The sequence below is a fragment of the Cyprinus carpio genome, chromosome A14 (genome assembly GCF_018340385.1).
Source record: "Cyprinus carpio isolate SPL01 chromosome A14, ASM1834038v1, whole genome shotgun sequence".
In the NCBI taxonomy this organism is placed as follows: Eukaryota; Metazoa; Chordata; class Actinopteri; order Cypriniformes; family Cyprinidae; genus Cyprinus; species Cyprinus carpio.
Window position 1 is genome coordinate 28,186,662 of NC_056585.1, and position 23,877 is coordinate 28,210,538.

At 36.1% G+C, this 23,877-nt stretch overlaps 1 protein-coding gene across 1 annotated transcript; it reads right to left on the minus strand.

Annotated features, from left to right (window-relative positions):
• Positions 1–211: 211 nt before the first annotated feature.
• On the minus strand, positions 212–23,076 carry LOC109107599. Its single transcript, XM_042770563.1, has 7 exons — positions 22,940–23,076; positions 12,594–12,923; positions 12,150–12,383; positions 11,048–11,122; positions 6,269–6,376; positions 3,713–3,784; positions 212–555 (listed from the first exon to the last, which is right to left on the minus strand). The coding sequence occupies exons 1-7, from the start codon at positions 22,983–22,985 to the stop codon at positions 212–214; spliced, it is 1,209 nt and encodes a 402-aa protein (XP_042626497.1). The 5' UTR covers positions 22,986–23,076.
• Between the last annotated feature and the right edge of the window lie 801 nt (positions 23,077–23,877).

The window sequence follows — 23,877 nt, forward strand, 5'->3', positions numbered from 1 at the left end:
ACGCTGTTTCTAAAGATATTTACTTTGTACTCTTTTCATATTGCAGTCCTAAAAAGACAACAGAACATGTACTCACAATTGATGTCCTGCGGAAAACACGAGGGCAGTTGCGTTTTAGATCAATTCTTAAAAAAATTTATTAAATTGCAACACGCGTTCTGCACGGCTGAGCTGTGGCAGGAAGCGAGTGAGGCTTTGCTGCCGTGAGATCTCAGGTGTGACCCAAGCTCGTTGAATGCCTGCTGCTGCCGCGATCCAGCACTCGAGGAGAGCCGGGTCTTTGAGTGGGACAATGTGTGTGTGCTGCTGTGCGAGGTGAGGGGCAAATGCAGGCTTTGCACGGTCTATTGGCCACAGCGTGTGGCTGGTTGAGAAGAGCAGCTATAGCGATAAAGCCTGGTGCTCGGCGGCCGTGTTTGGCGGGGTAGGAGTTATCATGGGGCTGGCAAATGCAGCAGATCTGAAAAATCCACGGTATAGGAATTCGTTGGACGGAAAATTGGGTCTGTGATAAGATGGCAACAGAGGGAACCGAATGCTGAAAGTCGAGAGATCCTGAAAGTCGAGAGATAACGAAGGTAGGACATACTTGATTATTTATAGGTGTTTCCTCTTGAGCTGATTGGTAAACAGTGTAATCACTAATGATGAACTGGCCGTGTTAATTATCCATGCATGCTCCTCCCGAAATTTGTTTATGAAACATCCCTTAAACTGAACTGAGCTGCATGATGACATTACTGAATTCAATGATGAACTGCCTTTAACTGTCATTTTGCATTATTGACACACTGTTTTCCTAATTAATGTTGTTCAGTTGCTTTGACGCAATCTTTTTTGTTTAAAGCGTTATATAAATAAAGGTGACTTGACTTGACTAAGCTGTAAATATCACTGATAATATGTGTTCTAATTGTGTTTTTTTCTATAAATTAGTACTAGTATCAGTGACCATCACAATAATGTTAATAATGTAGTTTCTTTCTTGTAACTCTTCTCTCTGTCACACACCTGGCTAAAAGGCTCATTATGCAGCTCATTATGCGGGCCTTTGTCTTCTCAGGTGTGAATCACAGCATTATGCATGATGATGATGCCTTCTTGCATATTCCTACACAAAAAGTGTCTTAAAAAATGTAAATCAATATATTGTTTTCTGTGAGCGAGTAATCAAGATGATTTTCACATCATTTTGAAGCAAAAACTCTTAGGCTTTAAAATCTTTTCTCAAAAGTCGTGAACAAATGTTCTCTAGGTGTTTTATTGCCTTATTTCAGTGACTTCAAAATTTTAGTTTTTCACTAACCACGCATAAACGTCGCTTTCTCAAAAGCACAATCATCTACATACATGCTGCTCACATATTATTTTAGCCCAGTTTGTGCTGATTACAATGTTATAAGACTTTAGCCATTTATATTTCTATAAGCAACTGAAAAAAAAAACACAAATATCAGGGCATGTCAAAACTTCTCTTGGCCCCAAAAACACCCTCAGGCCCAAGAGGGATTTATGTTAGCGATGGGAAGATCGGATCATTTTAACAACTCTCTTGCTCATTTTTATTCAATAAAATGAACAAATCTTTGAGTCATTTTATTCATTTTTATTCATTGTTATACATTTACACAATCTTTGATCATATTATAAATTAGAAAATCATTATATTGCAGCATAGGATATGCAAACTAGTTCACTTCCCCGTTAGCACACAGATACGTCTGCAAGATGTCTGTTAAAGATTGTTTCATCTTGTCTAGTTAAACTTTGAATAAAGAAAAGAGAGGTTTAGAGCCTTGTTTTTTATGTATGTGACATTTAGATAGCAGCAAACACAAATTAAGAATTTTTTTAAGTATTTAATTTTCCTAAATTCTTTTTTGAGTAGTCAAACAATCCAAAGAAAATATCTTTAAAACATAAAGAGAAGTCACTTCCAAACTGAGATTAGATGAACATTAGATGAAAAAAAAAATCAGACCAAAGTTTCTCTGTGTGGATCATTGATAAACAAGTGAATGAATCTTCCTCAGAAGAGACAAACACAGCACCTCACTTCAGTGACTGACTTATAATTATGTCCATAATCTTTTTGTCAAATGTGGATGAACTCATTCATCTGTTGTTTGACCTCTTTATGTGTAAGGAGAGAACTGTAGTTTCCAAAGTCGAACATCGCTTGTTATGATTTTCAAGGCTGTAGAGTTTAGTAGAGACGATATGACAAGTTCCTACCAATATCTATAATTCCTTAATTGTTCTTAACTGTAAGATCATAACCAGCTCAGGACCATTTTAAACCAGCTCAAACCAGCTGCCATGCTTCTTAACATACCTAACCAGCATATGCTGGATTTTTCAAAAGGGAAATTTAGTTTATGTCCCAAGACCAAAAACGTTGATGATTTTTAAAGGGATAGTTCACTCAAAAATGAAAATGTAATGTTTATCTGCTTACCCCGAGTGCATCCAAGATGTAGGTGACTTTTTTTTCTTAAGCAGAACACAAATTATGATTTTAAACTTGCAGTTACAGTCTCTCAGCTGTATAATGCATGGCAATGGCAACAGAATCTATGAGAGTAAAAAAAAAAAAAAAAAATGCACAGACAAATCCAAATTAAACCCTGCGTCTCATGACAACACATCTCTGTATAAACACAAAAAAATATCTCTCTCCAAAAAAAACAAAACAATATATATAGTTTTTTTTTTAAGTTTTTTTTTTAACCTCTGATTCACGCAATGTCTGAACTGTTAGAACTCTTCTGAACCAGCTTCACAGCAGCAGGTGCCTGAGGCGTCTTCTTCTTCTTCTTGCTTTTTGGCGGATCGCAGACTTATAAGTGCATTACTGCCACCTATCTCTCAAATGGACCATTAAAACTCTATCTACAATCTCAATTAGGAGTGTCAGTGGTAGATGATGATGATGCCTAGCACACAGGCTGCTGTGAAGCGCGTTCACAACAGTTTGGACACTGCGTAAATTAGAGGTAAAAAAAACTATATAAATACTGTTCAGTTTCTTGCACAGACCAATTGTTTTGTGTCTTTACACATCAATGTATCATCATGAGCCGATACATTTAATTTGGATTTGTCTATGCATGTTTTTTTAATCTCATAGATTCTGTTACCATTGCCATGCATTGTATGGCTGAGAGACTGCAGCGGCTGAAGTTAAAAATCATAATTTGTGTTCTACTGAAGAAATAAAGTCACCTACATCTTGGATGCCCTTAGGGTAAGCAGATAAGCATCATATTTTCATTTTTGGAAGAACTCTCACTTTAAAGCTGCATTACGTAAGTTTTGCCTCTTTGTCGCCATCTCTGTTTGAAACCTGCAATTGCAGTTATTTGCAGAATTGTCTTCTTTATGCGAGTTGTGCATCGGCACTTCTCCTCAGCGTGGATTAATCTAATGTTTTGAGGTGTATGTGTGGCTGTCAGTCACCAAACCAATATTTACTGTTTTACAGAATTACAGATACTAAGTCTTGGAAGTAAACAAGAAGTTTCACCAGAAAATGTCATCTGAAGAAGTAACATGTCTGTCACTTTTGTGGTGTACCAATGGTGATTAAATCTAATGATCGCAAAGTTAGCTCAGATGACATCAAACTGTGCAAATTATTGTTATACTTTTTCAAATTGTTAATGTTAATAACATATACATTGCATAACTGCAACTTCTTTGAGTTTCTTACCTGTATTCTTCTTTTCACTCTTTTTCTCATGAGAGATATCAGTGTATATGAGCTCTGTATCTCCAGCAGCTGCTGACGAGAAAACACTGACATCAGCAACAGATCAAATACAATCTCATATTTCAGTCATTAAAGTATTGCCTTCAAAACTATCCTCATAACAGATCATGCTGGTTTTCATGTAATGTATTGAGAAAAAGCAAGAAAAGAATGCAGTAAGTGAGGACATATATTCACCAATCTTTGATTTATTGTATCTCATTCATAAAATGCTTGTAAATATATGAGTAAATTCTGAGTAATTTGCACATAGAAAGCACCTTCCCAAAAATTAACAAACACTTGTAACAAACACTAATTGAACCTCAGATTACATAGTTAAATGCAGTGGTGGACAGTAACGGAGTAGCTTTACTTCGTTACTGTACTTATGTACATTTTTCAAGTATCTGTACTTTCCTGGAGCAGTTTTATTTTAAGTAACTTTTACTTTTACTTCACTACATTCCAAAGCATAAGATCGTACTTTTTACATCACTACATTTCATAAAACATATCGTTACTCCTTATAATATATCACGTGCTCCGACACGCAGATGCGGTGTCTGATTCAAGAACTAAATGATTATTTTCAATGAACTTTTTAAATCGGTTAACAAATCGCACCAAACAATTCATTCACAAATTAGAATGATTCTATTGCAGCTGTTCTAGAGTCAACAACTCACTGATTCAAATGAACCGTTTAGTGCGAGGATTAATTATTGTAACTGAAAATCATATTTAGGTCAAAACTGTCAGTTGTTTGTGAACTAAATCTGCTGTAAAGAGTGATCTATTTAAACCCACTGAAATGCTTGAATGCAGACACATCAATCAGTGTCTCCATATTTTAGGTAAAAAACGAACCATTAAAATAACACCATTAAATAAAATACCTCATGCACGTTTAAATTCCCCGCTGCTGTAACATTAACAGTTGTATTAAAATGCTACGCATTTAGCCCTATGTGACATCTATTTTTATATTGTTTATCAACAGTATAAATTTTTATATTGTTTGGATTAACTATCCAATAGACAGATATGAATGTTTATTCATAACCATACTGAAAATAAGTAAATATTGTTAGCTAATGCTAACTGTCTAGCTAACAAGATTGCTGTTGCTAAGTTGAGGTAATTTTTAGATATATAGTCCAAATATTTTTTATTTAACCAACCACCTAGATAGATTACGTCCGGGGGAAAAAGAAAGGATGTTATGTTCAGAATATGATAACTACAGTAATTATCAAAGTGGGAAGTGATGCCCTCTGGGGGCATTTGGCCAGGGGTATTTTTTACACGCCAGACAAGGTTTGAGAAGAAAAAAATCATTCTGAAAATTGAATTATATTTTTCTTAAAATGTTCTTCCTAACTTCAGGCCTTATTCTCATGTCATATATGACTGTGATGTTCTGCAAAACAACAAACTAACACTTTTTTCTTACTGGTGAAAATCAGATGGTCAAATCTCTCAGGTACATCGCAGTGTAAGCTTCACAGTGAACATCACTCTCGTCAGCGTAGTCCATATCAACAACAAAAATATATCTTGACTCCATATAGTGGTTATTTTGGGAAAATCCCAGGTATTTTGAGCAGTATAGGGTTATAAAAAATATGTGCTGATATAAAATTAAATTAAGTAGCCTATATAAAATTGCAAAATAAATCTATCAGTATTTTTTACTTAAGTAAATAAATTTTTTGTACTTTTGTACTTTCACTTGAGTAAAACTGAAAAAGGAGTACTTCTGCTTTTACTGGAGTAATATTTCATTATACGTTTCTGTACTTTTACTCAAGTACTTGATTTGTGTACTTCATCCACCACTGGTTAAATGCGTATGTTATTGAATTCCAGTCATTCGTAAACAAGGCTTGCATGTCTGCACATTTACAATTGGCCATTTATTTTCACAATTATCTAACTGGTTAACCAATTTGTTTGTAATAATATATTATTATGGTAAATAATGTTATTATACATTATATTAAAAATTATAAATAAATGCTCAAAACAAATTCCTCTTATGTGTAAACATACCTGGTAATAAAGCTCTTTCTGATTCTGATTAAAATTCTGGGTCAAAAGAATACTAAACATTTAAATGTTTTATGCATGTTTCACATGTTGGGAGTTTTTTCTTTTATTTTTTATTTTTTCAAACCAACTAACATTCTGAAAATACAAACACTTTTGTGAATCATAACAGCTTTATTAATAACTGTCATAATGCTTGAGGAATAATATTGTTTCAAAGCCTTTCTGCCATTTTGCACCAATTTTAACAACAGAAAGTTTGTCAAATCTCCACCAAAACTGGCTCAGATCATCTTCATCACATTTATAATGTTTCTACTTTGGCTTTTGGTGTAATTGTCTTTAAACCGTCTATGCAATGACCAAACAAATCTATGCAGCATATATAACACATAAGCTACAAATAGTACTACATTTTAACCTTCATCAGTTAGTAAATGAACTAGAGATTCAAAGTGAACTTACCTGGTTTCCACTTGAGCTGCTTCTTCTTGTAAATGTAACATATGGTGATGAACAGCAGAATCAGGATCAGAGCAACGCAGCCCAAAGCAATCAGAGAGAATTTTAAAACTATGAAAGAAAAAACACAAGGTCACTTAACACAACCTCTAAAACTGCTTTGAAAAATTCATTCATACCAACCACAATAGCAATAAGAATATAACTTTAGTACCTTCATGCAATTAATAGTACAGTAAATCATATTAGCTACAGAAGAGCCAGTAGATCCCTCGCTGCCATCAAGTTTAATTGCAATTTCATACCATATTCTGATATCTGTGTTGATGTAGAGGTTATGGTTGCAAAATGCTCTGTAGAGCCAGGACGTCCCATATATTGGGCCTAACTGATTTGTCCTGTACGTGACCTACCTTGTCCCGTTCATTGACTGCTACACTGATCTGACCACTGACTGATAAAACAGCAACAGCAGTAGTGCTGATCACGACACTTGAGGATGATCACAGACACCTGTCATCATCCAATCACAACCCCCCCCATGAAAACACAAAATGACCAATAAAAAACTGTCAAGCAACAAAAGCAGACCATATTAAATCTGTTGTCTTTAATTGAAAAAAAAAATGCTTTTTCATATGTACTTTATACTGTATATACACACATGCACACATACACAAATATTCATAAAAAAAGTGAGACCATAAACCTAGCCTCACTTTATTAATAATCTTTCCTTAAGAATCAACCAAAAAGGAGAGTTACAGTCTATGAGTTAAAACCATTACAATCCACCAAAATACACTTCAAAGATACTTAATTCTGTCATAAGGGGATTCAGTGGAGAAATGTGACTTTGACAGGTTTTGTGAGATTCTGCCTCACTCTTGTTGATGTTTCTGTTGTCTAGCAAATACTTCATTTATGTATTAGAAGCTCACCAGTAGGACAGACTAGTCTAATGTTCTTCTGTGCGTGACTGATGTGGTTCTTCACACTGCAGCTGATGTCTCCATCAGTTCCCTCATCCAGATCAATGCTGCTGTTTCCATCCATCAGTGGATCTCCATTCAGAGTCCAGCTGTAGAGGAGCTGATCCCCCTCAGAGGAGCAGAACACCCTCATCACCCCCACTGGAGGAGCAGATGATTGACACTTCCACTGAGCCAATAGGAGCTGGAGGGAGGGGCACATGACAGTCACATGACAAACACAGAAGAATCTTGTTCTTCCACACTACTCATACTATTACTGGAGTCTGTAGTGTGTTTACTGTGTGCTACAGGAATAAACCTTCCCAGAGATTCAACTGATTGATCTGCATGAGAGTGAGATCTTTGAGACTGGAATGAGTCTGATGAGAGAGTACCTTCAACAATCACTTGAAGATCTCTAGATGTTTCTGTGCCGTCTGAGTGAAAGAGTAGTAATCTGTAATTCCCAGAATCTTCTCTGATCACACGGTTTATTATCACAGTCGCATTAATGATATTCACTTCAATTCTGTTATTATAAAGATCACATTCCTTTTTCCTGCCATATTTTACTCTACAAATTGGATCATCTTGTGTGTTGTTTATTCTCTTTATTATCTTCAGATCATATTCTCGAGCGTCCCGCTCCATCAGCAGATTGAGTTTGTGTTCCAGAGCTGCGTAACAGGGATCAGATTGATTAAAACTGCATCTTACTTCCAGACCTGAGGAACAAAACACACACACACACACATGAAATGTACCAAAACCTACAGACTTCATGAACTAAAATCAGGAACAAATACGGTGAATTTGAACCGATCAGACACACAACTATTTGTTATATTTAACAAATAATATCTAACGCCTCCTCATCTAATCAAAGGGTCTATGGACACCTTCCCCCAAAATGCAACTATTACCTAAAAAAAATGGCAGAACAGGCCTCTGGTTCCATAGCAACCAAAGGCACACTATCTGATAACACTAGGTTTATGACGCCCAGGAATGTGGCTAAGCAACTCTTAACTCAAGTCTCTCAAAATCAGACACATAAAAAGGGACTCTTCTCTAATTAATTGATAGAAAAACCTTTCTTTAAATTAATTCACATATAATTTAGGGCATTGTGTACGCTGTTACTGTTCTTGTACATTGTGTTTTATGTATTGTATATGTTGTATACATGCCTATGATGGATCACTAGTTAATATAACCTCATCTATATGATTTTTGATATCTATGAGTTCGTATTTTCATGATCTAAATGAGAGTGTATATTATATGTTGATGCCTATGCAACACATTAGTTTTATAAGAATCTTAAAGATTATTCTCTTGAACCCCCCAATCTAATTTCATGGAAGACACCATGCTAGGAACAGAGAGTTGTAAAACTTCCCTCCAAAAGGTACCATTCCTCATTAGCTCACTCAAATCTTGAGGGTGTGACATCATCCCCATATATAGATCACTGATCACCAGATCAGGGCGGTTCTTTTAGATTCAGGAATTCCAGGAGAAGATGCTGAGCTAAGAGCCTTAAAAACCACGCTAAGCTTGCGCCAGGCCGTCGGCCTTGACTTTCCATTCATCAATATCCTCTGATTCGAACTGGTCTTTTCATCAACTCACTTCAGCAGAGACCAACTGGAGCCCCAAAGTTCATCAGGACTATTTTTCAAACAGGCGAGACGTGCAGAGTATCAAACTTTGTCTTATTAATTGATTCATTAAATATCATTTGCACCTTTTACAAAGTTGTGTTTGAACTAAGAAACTGATGTTTCCTTCAAGCCGTAGATCTGCTGAATATCAAATTGTATCATAGCTTCATGTCTTTATATCTCATCTCTTTACTGCTTAAGCTTTAACTCCTTTTCCTATGCCAACTGTGTGTGTGTGTGTGTGTGTGTGTGTGTGTGTGTGTGTGTGTGTGTGTGTGTGTGTGTGTGTGTGTGTGTGTGTGTGTGTTAGACTAGTTTAAGTGTTTATGTAGTTAATAAAGTCTTATTTGTATCACACCTGAGGTTGTTCATTGATTTGCTCATAACTGAAGTCCCTAATCATGCAGATTTTTGCTACATGCTCTGAGTAGTATTGTACAGTAAGAAAGTTATTTTCCTTAAACAGGAAAGTAGCGTTCTTAGAATTGACAGACAGTTGACACTGAGAGGTCAAGTAAATACTTACAGTGGATCTAAATATTTATAATTAATCATAACTAGTCATATTCATATTTCCCCTTTGAGCTGATTTGCTACACTGGTAATTGCTTTGTTGCAGGATATACGGTAGATGTGATTTTGCAGGACATGTGTGTGTGAGAGAAATATTACTAGTATATAGTACTACTATATAAATACTGATTTACATTAGTGAGAATGCGGAGGGAGAACAAACTGCAGGGCAAAACTAAAAGAAGCCTAATGTTAGTGTAATATATCAGAACATTTAGTCACGTAGCCTACCAGAAATGAGTGTCATGTCATAAAATATTTTGACTAAATTGTAAGTTACTAATTTACAAATTTTTACTAAAGTTTTACGGTGAATAATACAGAAATCAAGCAAAGAACACTATCATATCTAATATTATCACTGATATTAGTCTAGTGAGAGTTTAAGCATTTACAAAATAACTCCTGCTATAATTAATAAAGCTGTCTACACTGTGAAATTAATCTCTTATATCATATGTATGATAATCCAGCGGATGACGTAGGACTCCGGTGTAGTGTAAGCTCCGGTGAGAATACGCTAGTCTCGCGAGAACCAATTTGTGTTTGTAGGAGCAAAGAAAGCAAAGTTTCCTTACTTTGGCACAGGAAAACCAGTCTCCTCTTGACTTATATCAAAATCCTCTGACATTTTTCTTTACTAATCATTAGTTTTGTACTTCTAATTCAGACTGGTGTTTTTTTTCTCTCTCTCTTCTCTGCGCTTCTGCATTCATTACTGCGTTTGCCTACATCCTTCATCATCCGCTGGAACGCCACTCTCTCATGAACACAAGTATGACAGTTAGCAAAAGCTAGATATTACGGTTTATTAAGTTTTGAATATGAATATTATTCTTACACAAACGCATTGATTTGCTTCAGAAGGCCTTTATTAACTCACAGGAGCCATGTGAAGCACTTTTAATGATGGATGGACACAGTTTATTGGACTTCTATTCTCCTAATCTCAGCACCCATTCACTGCCGTTATAAAGCTTGTAAGAGCAAGGACATTTTTTTTATATATAACTCTGATTGTATTCGTCTGAAAGAAGAAAGTCATATACAGCTAGGATGACTTGAGGGTGAGTAAATCATGGGGTCATTTTCATTTTTGGGTGAACTATCCCTGTAAATGTGTTTTACTGGATTCAGTGCATCTTGAACTTGTAAGATCTGGCAGGTTTGATCAGAATGCTCTTATCCAGGATGTGTCTAGAAGTAGTTCTGGGTTGAGTAGCTGTATTTAATGACTTGTTCCACACTGATTCCTTATGCAGTCATCATCAGCAGAAAAATCCCTCTCTATGAATGCATTGGCTGGTTATTTCCCCGCTCTATAGAAGATGACAACTGCGCAACTGGATTTTTAAAAGCCAATTGCATATTTTTTTTTTTATTGTGGTATTTTAATTTCAGGAAAGAAGACATATAATAATAATAGAGCCTGTAGATCCCTCACTGCCATCATTATAATTAGGTTCCATTGTAATTTACATTATGTGTTGTAGCTCAGCACTCACACATCCTGGAAGAAAATGCAGTTGTGTAGATGACATTCATACCAGCTGATGAGAAACTCATACCATATTCTGATGTCTGTGTCGACGTAGAGGTCAAACTAGAGGTCAAACTAGAGGTCACAGCTGCAGTAGTTGGTCCTGTAATAAAACATCAGCACATAATCACCTGCTCCCTCTTAATATTAATTACTGCAGAGATAATTAATCGTTTTAAAGAATTAAGTGACCAATTGAGAGAATCGATTCATCTGAATCTGATGAAACCTGTCAAGGACACGTCCAGGTCACATTCCAGTTCAAAACTGTAATTAGCAAGTAATATTTAACATGTTTCATTGAATGTTTTTAGGAGCATTAAACCCTTTTGCATTGTGACATTTAACCCATGAAATCTAATTTCTGAATATGGAAAATGCAAAAACATGAACATAAATAAAATACATTCTCAATACAGTAATGCAAAAAACAATATTAACTATAATTTGTATAATATAACTAAAATCATCATATTATCATCATAAAATGTACCTGAGAGAAATTTATCATATTGCATCAAATAAAAATGTAGTGTATGCAATTGTAGTAATAAGAATCAAGTAATAAAATATAACTGTAAATAATTGAAATTACAAAATAATAATAATAATAACTTAATTCTAAAACATTACAGTAAAGAAAATTTCTTTGGAAGTACAAATGTTTTTAATTGTCATGAAAATAACAATGCAAATAAAATGATTGGTTGTAAAATTGGTTGTCCTTATTTTCTTTATGCAAAATATAATTTCTTTTGATTTTGGGGTGAGATGTTTGTTTGTTTGTTTGTTTGTAATTCAGTGCCACGCCTGCAACTACCAAGAAACAAGTGAAAAATCTTCAAATTAAATAATAAAACAATAAATAAAAACAAAAAGGTTTTAAAGTTTATTTTATATTTTTAAAAAAGTGAGACCATAAAACTAGCCTCACTTTATTAATAAGCTTTCCTTAAAAATCAACCTTTACAATCCACAAAAACATGCTTCAGGCTGCATTCTGTCATAAGGGGATTCTGTGGTGAAATGTGACTTTGACAGGTTCTTGACAGGTTTTGTGAGATTCTGCATCACTCTTGTTGATGTTTCTGTTGTCTAGCAAATACTTCATTCATGTATTAGAAGCTCACCAGGACAGGGTTTGACTCTAATGTTCTTCTGTGCTTGACTGACGTGGTTCTTCACGCTGCAGCTGATGTCTCCATCAGTTCCCTCATCCAGATCAATGCTGCTGTTTCCATCCATCAGTGGATCTCCATTCAGAGTCCAGCTGTAGTGGAGCTGATCCCCCTCAGAGGAGCAGAACACCCTCATCACCCCACTGGAGGAGCAGATGATTGACACTTCCACTGAGCCAATAGGAGCTGGAGGGAGGGGCACATGACAGTCACATGACAAACACAGGAGAATCTTGTTCTTCCACACTACTCATACTATTACTGGAGTCTGTAGTGTGTTTACTGTGTGCTACAGGAATAAAAACCTTCCCAGAGATTCAACTGATTTATCTGCATGAGAGTGAGATCTTTGGAGAACATGAGACTGGAATGAGTCTGATGAAAGAGTTTCTGTACCTTCAACAATCACTTGAAGATCTCTAGATGTTTCTGTGCCGTCTGAGTCAGTGAGTGCTAATATGTAATTCCCAGAATCTGCTCTGATCACACAGTTTATTATCACAGTCCCATTAATAATATTCACTTCAGGTCTGTTATTATAAAGATCACATTCCTTTATCCTGCCATATTTTACTCTACAAACTGGATCATCTTGCGTGTTATTTATTCTGTGACGTAACCTCAGATCATATTCTCTAGCATCCCGCACCATCAGCAGATTGAGTTTGTGTCCCAGAGCTGCATGACAGTGTTCAGATTGACCAAAACTGCAGAACTGATCCAGACCTGAAGAGAGAGAGAGAGAGAGAGAGAGAGACATTGTACTAACACTCAGGGTCGTGCACAGGAATTTTGAGGGGCAGTTGCTCTGACCTAAAAAAAGGGCACTCAGGGGCTGTCTGGGTTATTTGTCAGGGGCAAGATTCAAAAAGGTCAGAAAAAGTATTGTGTAATAATAACTCAACAAAAACATCATACAATTTTAGAAAATATTCATTCAAAAATAAAATCAGTACATAAAATCTACATATGGGCACACATATGTAAACAGTCTCAACACTCCGCAGTAAGTGCAAAATGTGTAAGTGACGTGTGCCAGTAAAAAACCTAAAGAGCCAACAGACTAAAGAAGACATACATGAACCGCATGTGTTCAACCCATTTTTGAGCCACAACAAGACATTTCTGTCAGATTGTCAGGGAGTTTAATCTGAGAAAAGAACATGACAAATAACAAATAAAAAGAAAACTTTAAATACAGCATTATTTTTTTAGTGTGTGTGTGTGCCCTGGGTGTGTGCATAAGTGAGTGTGCATCGGTGAGAAAGAGAGAGAGCGCTTTACTTTAGTCAAGCAATAATTTTCTATACAGAATTCACACCCTATACAAATTCCACAGCTGTACAATTTTCACACCCTATACTAAATTTACCCTATACAATAGCCTACTCATCTGGAATGAAGGAGCAAACATTCAGTGTAAAAGTAAAAAAATGACATAACATTATTTAATATTTATACTACGGGGCCGTTGAATGCTTGAATCTGATTGGCTGACGAACGTTCTGAGGCGTGACATTATTTTCTGGGAAAAGCATGGCGAACGTAGTTCCAGGCAGCTCTCTTGACCGCATTACAGTTCCATATCACTTCGCATAGTAAAACTGTAATAACGGAAATTACAGGACTAACAAAAACAACAACATGACAGACGATTTTCCAAAAGTACACATGACATTTCCTCACTAGCGAGGTAATAACAGCGCTGTTTAGAGACGCTGCTGCAGTCTAATTCACACAAGCTCTCTCTCTCTCTCTCTGTGTGTGTGTGTGTGTGTGTGTGTGTGTGTGTCTCTGTCTCTCTCGCTCTCTTTCTAATAACTTCATTAATAACTGCATTATAATACTATCAACGGCTCAAGCCTCCATTACCAGCTTTAAAATGACATTGTGAAACCAGCAAAAGAAGCGTTGGATGAGATGCGGAAGAAAAAGTCCTACCCACAATAGCGATTAAGTACAAAAACCGAACGAATCCCTTTAAATATATCATCTGATCGATGTCTTGAGGTGTGGTAACCCGTGGTATAAGCGGAATAATTGACTCCGCTTCGAGTCGTGACCGAATCACCACCTCAGGTGTGCATTATTTTCCTAATAATTCAACGGCCCGTCGTCAATTATTCCTTACTTGAATCACAGCTTAAATAGTGTTTTGACATCGACAACCCAAGTGCATTTTACCTCGAACTTGGGTCTAGTTAACTTTCTAAAGTAGCAATCACTTCTCGGGTCGACATTAACACACTGACAAAATTATATTCAGGATTAAAAATATTTTTATACCACTTTTTAATGTGTGATTGTGTAATGGTTTTCACGAGATACCAACCTTTCGCGAACTTGCTTCCAACACTCGTTCTCATGGAGACGCGGTGTGCACGGAGGGGAGGGCTGTGCGCGCGCGAGTAACGTTACGTGAGAGAGACTCGTGAGTGAGAGACGCAGGGAAATTAAATGCATCTGAACGTTTGCTCTATGAAAGACATTGACAAAGACGAAAACTAAGGACATTTAATCTATAATTTTATTTTATTTTAGTTAGTTTTGCCAAACACACATTACAGTTTTGGTTAGTTATCGTTTTTTTGTAATGCCTCGTTTTTATTTTTATTTCAGTTAACATTTTTTTTCCCAACTAGTTTTCGTTTTTTTTCGTTCGTTTTCGTTAAAGATTATAACCTTACTATTACTTTTCCGACAACGTTGAGTCGTCTCACCCGACAACCGCGACAATCTCCTTCTAGGGCCGCTCATGCAGGCTCAGCACAGGTGCCGGTCGCGTGCAGCGCTGCAGCCACGTAAAGAGAGTTGCCCTTCCCCTACCGACTTTCACTTTCGGACGGGTACCCGAATATGGAAGTGAGTGTGGCTTTGCGATTTTTTTTTATTTATTTATTTTTTTTTTATCTAGGCCTGCGTGAAATTCTGCATCCATTGTACGATTTTTTTTATTTATTTTTTTTCCACCTCGGAAGGGCAACGTGAGTCGAGAAGGGCATATGGGCAGTTGCCCGGGCAACCTGAGCAACCCCCCTGTGCACGTCCCTGCTAACACTTACATACTGTACAGTCAGTGAAACTGCTGATATAAAGGTCTTTCTCATCATTAATTTAAAACAGGCACAAATTGCATTAGATTGATAATCTTCCAGATCAAAGAAATTAATTAACAAGTGATGAACATTCATGTCTTGATCTTTAACACCTGAAGTTAGAGAGAGAGAGAGAGAGAGAGAGAGAGAGAGAGAGATTTAAAAAAAAAAAAAAAAAACTTTAATAAAAATTAATTCCACTTACCAGTAACAAATTATTTTAAAACACTAATTTCTTACATCAATTGAGTATTGAGTACCTACATCAATTGACCTCAAACAAAGGTTTCAATCTATAACAGTGCATAAACATAAGGATTCAACACAAATATAAAGGCATTAACAGCAATGATACAGTGTAAAATTCTCCATTGCAAATATCCAATTGTTTTATTTAATGGTGGCTTGTAAAACATTTTCCAGTTTGGCTTAAAAACTTCATCCAACCCTAAAACAGTTCTACATGGTGTATCAGTTTTCCCATTCAATGTTTTTTTTATTAAAACATTTAACACATAATTTATACAATGTCTTGCCATTCATATACAATTTTTTTTTTTCAGAGTCCAGAAAAATTCCACCACACTCCTCAAAATTAGGTGAAATCAACAACTTTGGAAAGACATCTTTAACACAGGAAACAATTTCCCCATCACAATATCTTCTCGATAAATCAGCCTCTTCGGTTGTGACACAAGCCTGTAACTTTTGTAATAATTTCTCAACCATTTGAGTTGATCTAACCCCAAACTTTGTGGCTACCACATCCGCCTCAACAAAATCCGGACTAGCCAAACTTAACAGTCACCAAGTGTCACCACCTTAGCATTTGTGAAAATTCCAATCAATGAAACTGATGCACTAGTTAAGTCCAATCTCGCACCATAAACCAAAGGCTCTTCCAAAAGCCAGTGCAAAGATGTGGAATCATTTGCCCTTTGGAGTTTAAAAAGGTTCCAGACTTTAAAAAGGTTCCGACAGAAAACTGGAAGATTTGCCACACTCAAAGTTTTTGGTTCCAATAAAAATAAAGATTTATCCAGGTTTAGTCCAGCCGCAGTCTTTAAAATAGCACTTGCTATTGGGCTCCAGCTTACAGACTCAGGGCCAGTTGCAGTTCTACTTTGTAAATGCACAAGTCCTTGCCCACCTTCTTTTTTTGGTAGGTATAGCGTGTTATGAAGCACCCAGTGCATTTTATGCCAGAAAAAGTCTATCAACATTAAATTTCAACATACTCTCAATGTTAATATATAATACTCTAACATAACTTTTAAAAACAGAACTAAATCCACATACATCTAAAACGTCCCATAAATAATCATGCTCTATGCAGTACAACGCTTTTTCTTGATCAATGGAAATCAAGCCAAAATTTACACCACAAATTTTTTAAAAATCTACCAAATCCCAATTTTTTTTTTTTTTTTTTTTTTTTTTAATCAAAGATAACTCTACCAGGAAAACAGTAGGATTGGTTAGGATTATTTATATCATCTAAGACTTCCTATAATCTATTTGCCAATAATTTAGACAAAATGTAATAGTCAGAGCACAGTAATGATACTGGTCACCAGTTTTTAATATCGCTTAAATCTCCTTTCTTTGGCAGGAGAGTAAGAATTTATCTCCGACTACTTAATGGTAACAAACCTCTACCTAAACTATCACTAAGGACTGCAAGCAAGTGCTCCCCTACAATACCCCAGTATGCTTTATGAAACTCAAATGGAATTCCATCTATCCCTGGAATTTTCTACTTTTGCATATTTTGGAGAGCATCATACAATTTGTTTAAAGTAATAGCTTTACTAAGTATTGCATTAGCACTTTCAGAGATTTTAGTCAAATCTTCAAAGAAAATATGACCTTCACTTTGACCTATCCTGTGATCACAACTATAAAGATTTTTATAGAATTTAACAGCTCTTTCTCTCATTTCAACTGGATCGGACAACAAAACCCCAGTTTCAGAATGTAAATTCTGTATAAAACGTCTCTGACCATTCTTTTTTTCTAATCCAAAAAAAAACTCTGATGGAACATCCAACTGCTCCACATACTGGAAGTGCGATCTAACCAATGCCCCCTGTGCTTTTCTTTTATATAAATCTGACAAAGATGATCTTTTCAAATAAAAAAGATATTAAAAGGTCTTGATTTCCAGTTTCCATTTCCATTTTCTAACTACTTCCAGTTTCCACTTACATTTTATATCTTCTTTACAGACTGACTTAAAATTTTAGTGACATTTAAAGTATATTGTCGACATAATTGCTTGATATTAACTTTCCCTACGTCCCACCATTCTTGTAAAGTGGAAAATTGACCTTTTTGTTCTCTAAATGATTCCCAATAAAACTTAAAAAACTCTTTAAACTTTAAATCTGACAACAAAGTCACATTAAAACGTCAATAAGGGCTACTTAACTTAACAGAACCCAACTTCAGTGTACACACAACCAAACGATGGTCAGAGAAACCTACAGGAACAATTGAGGTACTAAAAAAAAAAAAAAAAAACTACAGTGATATTTAAAGACATAAAATCTGTCTAAGCGTGCCATTGACAGCAAATTATCACAAACATGTGTCCATGTATATGTGACCCGTCACGGAAACCAGTGAAACAAGTCGGCAGCACAACTTTCGAGCAAAATGAGAAAGAAGCGTTTTTGTTTTTTTTTCACAATTGGTGATTTTCGTTTTTTTGCAGAATCTGTTAGTTGAGATCACGAAGAAGCCTCTCCGTGTTTGAGATAGCAGTATTGGTATATTTAAAAGCGTACATTTTGAGGTTGAAATCGACTTGTTTTTCGGAGATTCTAGCACGCAGTAGGGGCCTGTCATGTCTGTGTGTATTTCCATACTGGATAAGCCGGCTTTTGTTTTTGCCCCTGCCCTCCAAGGGAAGCGTGGCTACTTATTATGCAGTGCTCTGGCCGGCTCTAGCTGATATCAAAATTCAATGAAGATGGACGCCGCAAAGATTATCGCAGATGAGCTGAACCATGGCCGTTACACCGAAAATGTTTTGAAGTACTTCTTCGACAAGCCTGATGCTTATGAACAAGCGCTCACTGATTCTGAAGAAGATCTGAGCGACGATGAAAGCTGCATAATAAGACTGAATAATATCCCTAATCTACAACTGAGCAAAGATGAAGACGAGGAAGAATGTATCAGACTGGCGTCAGACGAGTTGGACCGTAAGATATCAAAGGCTATATCGATAGTAACATTTGATGGGGATAAAGACAGAGAAATGGGGAAAATCCGGAACTTTGACTGTAAATGCTACATGAGGAGAAAATAGAGCTCTCTGCATGGGAGACAGTCCTGTAGCCAGAAGCTTTCTCCAGACATTATGTACAACATACGGCTGGATTCTTTAGCTGCGGAAAAAGAGTGGCAGGACATGCAAATTATTGGACATTTAGAGGCAAACAGACACACAGTGCAAACTTTGGAGATGGTTACATCCACAAAGAAGACCCCGACAAAGAGAAAGTGTGCCCGAACAACTTATTTCATTGGAGGCAACGAGATTTGCAAGAATACTTTTCTGTTTCTTATGGGGTGAGTTTCCATAAACATCAAAGTTTGTCGTTTTGTGTTCATTCTAAGAACACATACACGTTATCTCATGTTTATCATAGCTGATCATAACTAGAGATGAAATGGCATGAAAATTTCATTTCATGATTATAGTGACCAAAATGATCACGATTATCACAGAATCCTGTTCAAAAAGTCCTAATGCTACACAGTGAAATCAATTCACCAAGTTTTATGTAGAAAACCAGCAAAAAACACATACAATTAGCATCAATATGTACTTTTTGTTTACATAAACATTAAAATAATAACATTAAAAATAATGGCCAGATTTTAAAGGAGTGTCTTGCAACGTTATCCACAATGCACAAGTTCAAATAGAGTTTTGACAAAAAAGGTTTTATAAAAAGATAAAACTCACATATTTCAGCCTCTAAATCATTTTTATAAAAGTCAAAAAAGATAAATTACCGACATTTACAACGCACATTATCCTTTATTATTAATAGTATGCGGTCCGATTTTTCCCGTTGCGTCTGTCGTTGCTATGCAACCATGCAGCTTTACGGGGGGAGCTTTACAGGGGGTATGGCTTATCTAAATGAGATGTAAATGAGCCCTATTGCCACTCCCAGCAGGTGAGAACAGGTGATCTTTAGAGGCCATTTTCTCCCTTTTGAGCTTTTTTGCGTGCCTACCTTCAAATGGCCACAACTTCTCCAAATATTATCAGATTACACATCGTTGGAAAGCTTGGAGACTACACTTTCAGAATATGTGAATAACTCAAAATGCCCCAGAACCGACTTGTGTCCCTACTTTCCGTGATTGGTCACAAATTGTTTAACTCTATAATTAACATAAATTAACAATATATTAATTAGCTTTTTCTTTTTTTTTTTTTGCATCACTATGTGTCTCCTGCAAAAAACAGAACATAAATTTTATTCTGATTCACTACTTCATAGATCTGTGCTCTCTTTCTGTAGTCTCTAGCCCCATTCACATTTAGAGATGCAATGCGAATGTCACTCATCAAAAAAACTTTAAGAAAGAGGCTACACTACAGAGAGCAAGACATCCAATCAGGGCATAAAGATTAAACCATTTTTTCAGCATTGTTCAATTGAAGTTGAATTTTTGTGACAATTTTCTTTAAACGATAAACTTCTTTATCTGTAAATCTCCCTTCACTCATTAAACACTTAATATTTTTCCAGCAATCTTTTAAGGTCTGGAAAATATTCAATAATTTGCACTCCTCTCATGTTTTTAGTCACATTCAAGAACTTTTTAATTTCTTCCACTCCATAATCAAGACATGACCAGTTAGATTGGGAGCAAACTGAAACATTTGAATCAGAGCACTCGGTCTCACTACTTTCATTGTCTAACTTTTCCTCCTCATGATTTTTCTTGCCTGTTTTAAAACCAAGCTCTTATCACTTTTTTCCTCTTCAGAGGTATTTTAAAAACAACCTGATCCATGTCCATTAACATATGATTCTGAACCACATTCTCTAAATGTGATTCAGTATCAGAAAGTTGACTCAAAGTCATTTGTGTGTTCACTATTGCTTCTTCTTCACCATCAGTATTGTTACTTTCATCCATCTCAAAGTTGTTCAAATCAGATTTTTTTGTGCATGTTTCATCACTTTCTCTAATCAAACCAGAATCAACATTGTTAGCTGCTGGCACAACTACTTTCTGATAACTAGAGTTCAATTCATCAGAAGTAGTAGCAACTTCTCCATTGTCATTCTGATAATTTTTATCTTTAGCACTGTTACTCCGCTCACTTTGATGAGCAACACTTTCTGGACAGCCAGAAATCAAGTGACCAGACTTTCTGCAACCAAAACACTTAATTGTGGCTGTAGAAACAAAGACTGTAATCAAAATTATCCACCTAGAACTTAAAGTTTAAGTGAAGGTCACATCAATTTCCATTTAGTATCATGTAAATGAGACGTCTAAACGATACTACGTGTTGCATCAACTCTAATTTACTCCCAATAGCGATCTTTTTTATGGGAGCAATAAGTTTGCCAAAGCATGAAAATTCTTGGGTCAACATCTCATCTTTGATGAAAGGGGGCACATTTGAAATTGTAACTTTCTTAGCGGGAGTAGAAAGAGGTAATGCTGGGGTAAACAAACCATGTATGTTTATTCCCTTGCCAACAACTTCGTTTGCTTTCTCTACTGTACTGAGAAACTACACAATTGAATTGTTCATTCTAAACGCCACAAGCACACACTCATACCCAACGACATTACCAACCATTACACTACACTCCTCCACACTCCGGGCAGACACCGCCTTCACCACGTGGTGCCGCGTGAGTGAATCTAGAGCATTAGCCATCCGATATCCCTCCCAGTGCAAAAACAATGAAAAAAAAATAAAAAAAGAGACTTATTACTGCCACAGTGGGCAAAAACCACACACTCACCACACCACTCACTCAATAAAAGCCCCACATGCGCACAGAGAGAGAGAGAGAGAGAGAGAGAGAGAGCTGTACAAGGGGAGTACCAGAATGACATGATGCAGTGAAAACAGGAATAGATCCACCTTTTTCAACATCAAATGTTAGCTAAGATTGCAAAAATCATTAAAGGTGTCATGACATGAGATATTAAACTTGCCTTGATCTTTTAGCATATAAGAGGTCGTTGTACCATTAAAACATCCTGCAAGTTTCATAGCTTAAAACAGTGGTTCTCAACTCCAGTCCTCGGGACCCACTGCTCTGCACATTTTGTTTGTCTCCCTTATTTATCGCACCTGATTCAGATCATCAGCTCATTAGGAGAGAGATCCATGAACTGAACTGAGTGTGTCAGATTCAGAAACATTCAAAATGTGCAGAGCAGTGGGTCCCGAGGCCTGGAGCTAATGGTTAGAGACTTAAAGCATCCTCCTCATTATAAACAAAGCATTTAATCAAGCTCAAAAACAGCTCGTATAGATCTGAGGTGCCACGTGACATCACAAAGGGCACAAACATTTGCATAAAAACTGCCTCCAGAGCAAGACATTGACGAATAGTCATCATCTCACCATAGGCCCCATCCAATGGCGATCAGTCACTTATCGGCTGACACTTGTGACACTGAACGCGAGTGTCGCGTTGCATCAAATAGAGCCCATTATAATAATTGATGCTGTCTTGCCTAAACTGGATACAGTAACTGGACAGAGTTTGGTTTAAACAGCTCATTCATGACTTTGTACAGGCATCAGAAGGATCCCAGCGTAAGGAACAAGCAGACGTTTGTTCGGAGCATTTTGTTTTGTAAAGGAGGCACAATGTAGCTAATGGAGAGTTTTACAAGAAACATTTGTTGAAAGACGAAGCGATACTGGATCTGACTGCAGCTGCATCAGAAACAGCAAGTTAATGATTTTATAAGGCTTTGTGTGTAAATGACAGGTTTATGTTGTCAAAACACTCACAGTGCGAATCGTGAGGGGTCGTTGATACTGTTTCCTATGCAATGATGTTAGCCAATCATAACAGAGGCTGATTACTGATGAGCCTTAAAGAAGCCGCCCCTTAAAACAGATAATTTTAGACAGAGGGTTAGAACGAGGGTTGAAAAGAATCATTTTTTTCACACACATGCGCGTGTGTGTGTGTGTTTTGTGCAAAAAAACTTTATTAACATTTTAAGTGAACTTCAAGAAACATATTAAAATATATATATATATATATATATATATATATATATATATATATATATATATATATAATATATATATATATATATTTAAATCCTTTAAAAGGTAATGCATTTTTATCACTTAATGTTATGTGTTTAAAGGTACAAAAGCTGTTGTATTTTTCCTAAGAAGACTATACACAGACAATAATTATAAAAACTATTATTTTGTTTTTACACAGATGCTGTTTTACTGTAACTAAACACTTCCATCTGACATATTATAATATTCCACCAATACACACTGCTAAGACCAGAAAACATATTAGACCACTGACGACATCTTTTAAACAATATTACAGTCTTTTTATTTGTGCTATTGATCAGCAGCGTGAGTTTGATGTGAAAGTGACTCACATGCAGCAGTTTGCAGCAGCAGCATCAGTCCAAAGATCAGCATCATTTCTCTGAAGTCCAGTTTCCAGAAGAGTCCAATCCCAGCAGAAGAGAGTCAGACAGAGTCTCATGCAGCGTCTTCACTGACAGACAGACAGCAGCTCTACTGACACACCAGGAAACTACACCACTTTAACAAAAAAAGAACAGGAAGCTTTTCAGAGAGGGTCAACAGTTCCTTCTTAAATACCTTTAAAATAAGAAAAACTACACATTACTAAAAAGTGTCTGTAATTATTTTTGTAATCTTCTGTAATCTTTGTTTAAAACCCAATAAAGACAGAAATCAAAAGAGTTTATGAGCTCATCAAAGGCAGATTGATTTTAAACCAGCTTCCGTATTTATTATGAGTATATGCAATATAAATACAATATAAATATTACCTGAAATGCAATTGTGGTTTGGATCCAAAAAAGCAAAACAAATCTAATCAGTGAAACCCAGTGAAAAAGTTGTCAAGATCACATTTCATCTTGATTTTAACTTAAATTTCTCCATTCACATTTCTGAAGAGTTCTTGTGAAGAAACCACATGTGACTTTACATGTTGAGATCTTCTAAAAAAGCAAAGCAGAGATTTAATCAACCAAAACCAACAGAATGAAGTTAAAGAACAGAAGCAGAAATGTTGAAATAACTGTGAAAATAAACACACAGAATGATTTCACAATCTGACTGATCTGATTCAGAGAAATAAAAGGGCTTGATCGTGGATGAACAGAAGGAGTTTAATAAAAACATTGCTAGTTCATTCACTTCCATCTAATATTAATACACTGACATTATTAAATGGAAATACCTATTAATGTCTCTCTAGTTAGCACAGCATGTTTGCATACAAATCCAATCAGCAAGAAGTTATTTGTGTCTGTGGCATTATTGTAAAGACTGTGTGCTG

Bases quoted from the DNA above. Each gene is read 5' to 3' on its own strand.
- LOC109107599 (XM_042770563.1), bottom strand. From the start codon at position 22,985: ATGATGCTGATCTTTGGACTGATGCTGCTGCTGCAAACTGCTGCAT. The intron at 3,785-6,268 runs GTAAGTTCACTT...TTTTCTCGTCAG, and splicing joins GCAGCTCAAGTGGAAACCAG to CAGCTGCTGGAGATACAGAG. The intron at 556-3,712 runs GTAAGAAACTCA...CTCGACTTTCAG, and splicing joins GAGTGAAAAGAAGAATACAG to GATCTCTCGACTTTCAGCAT.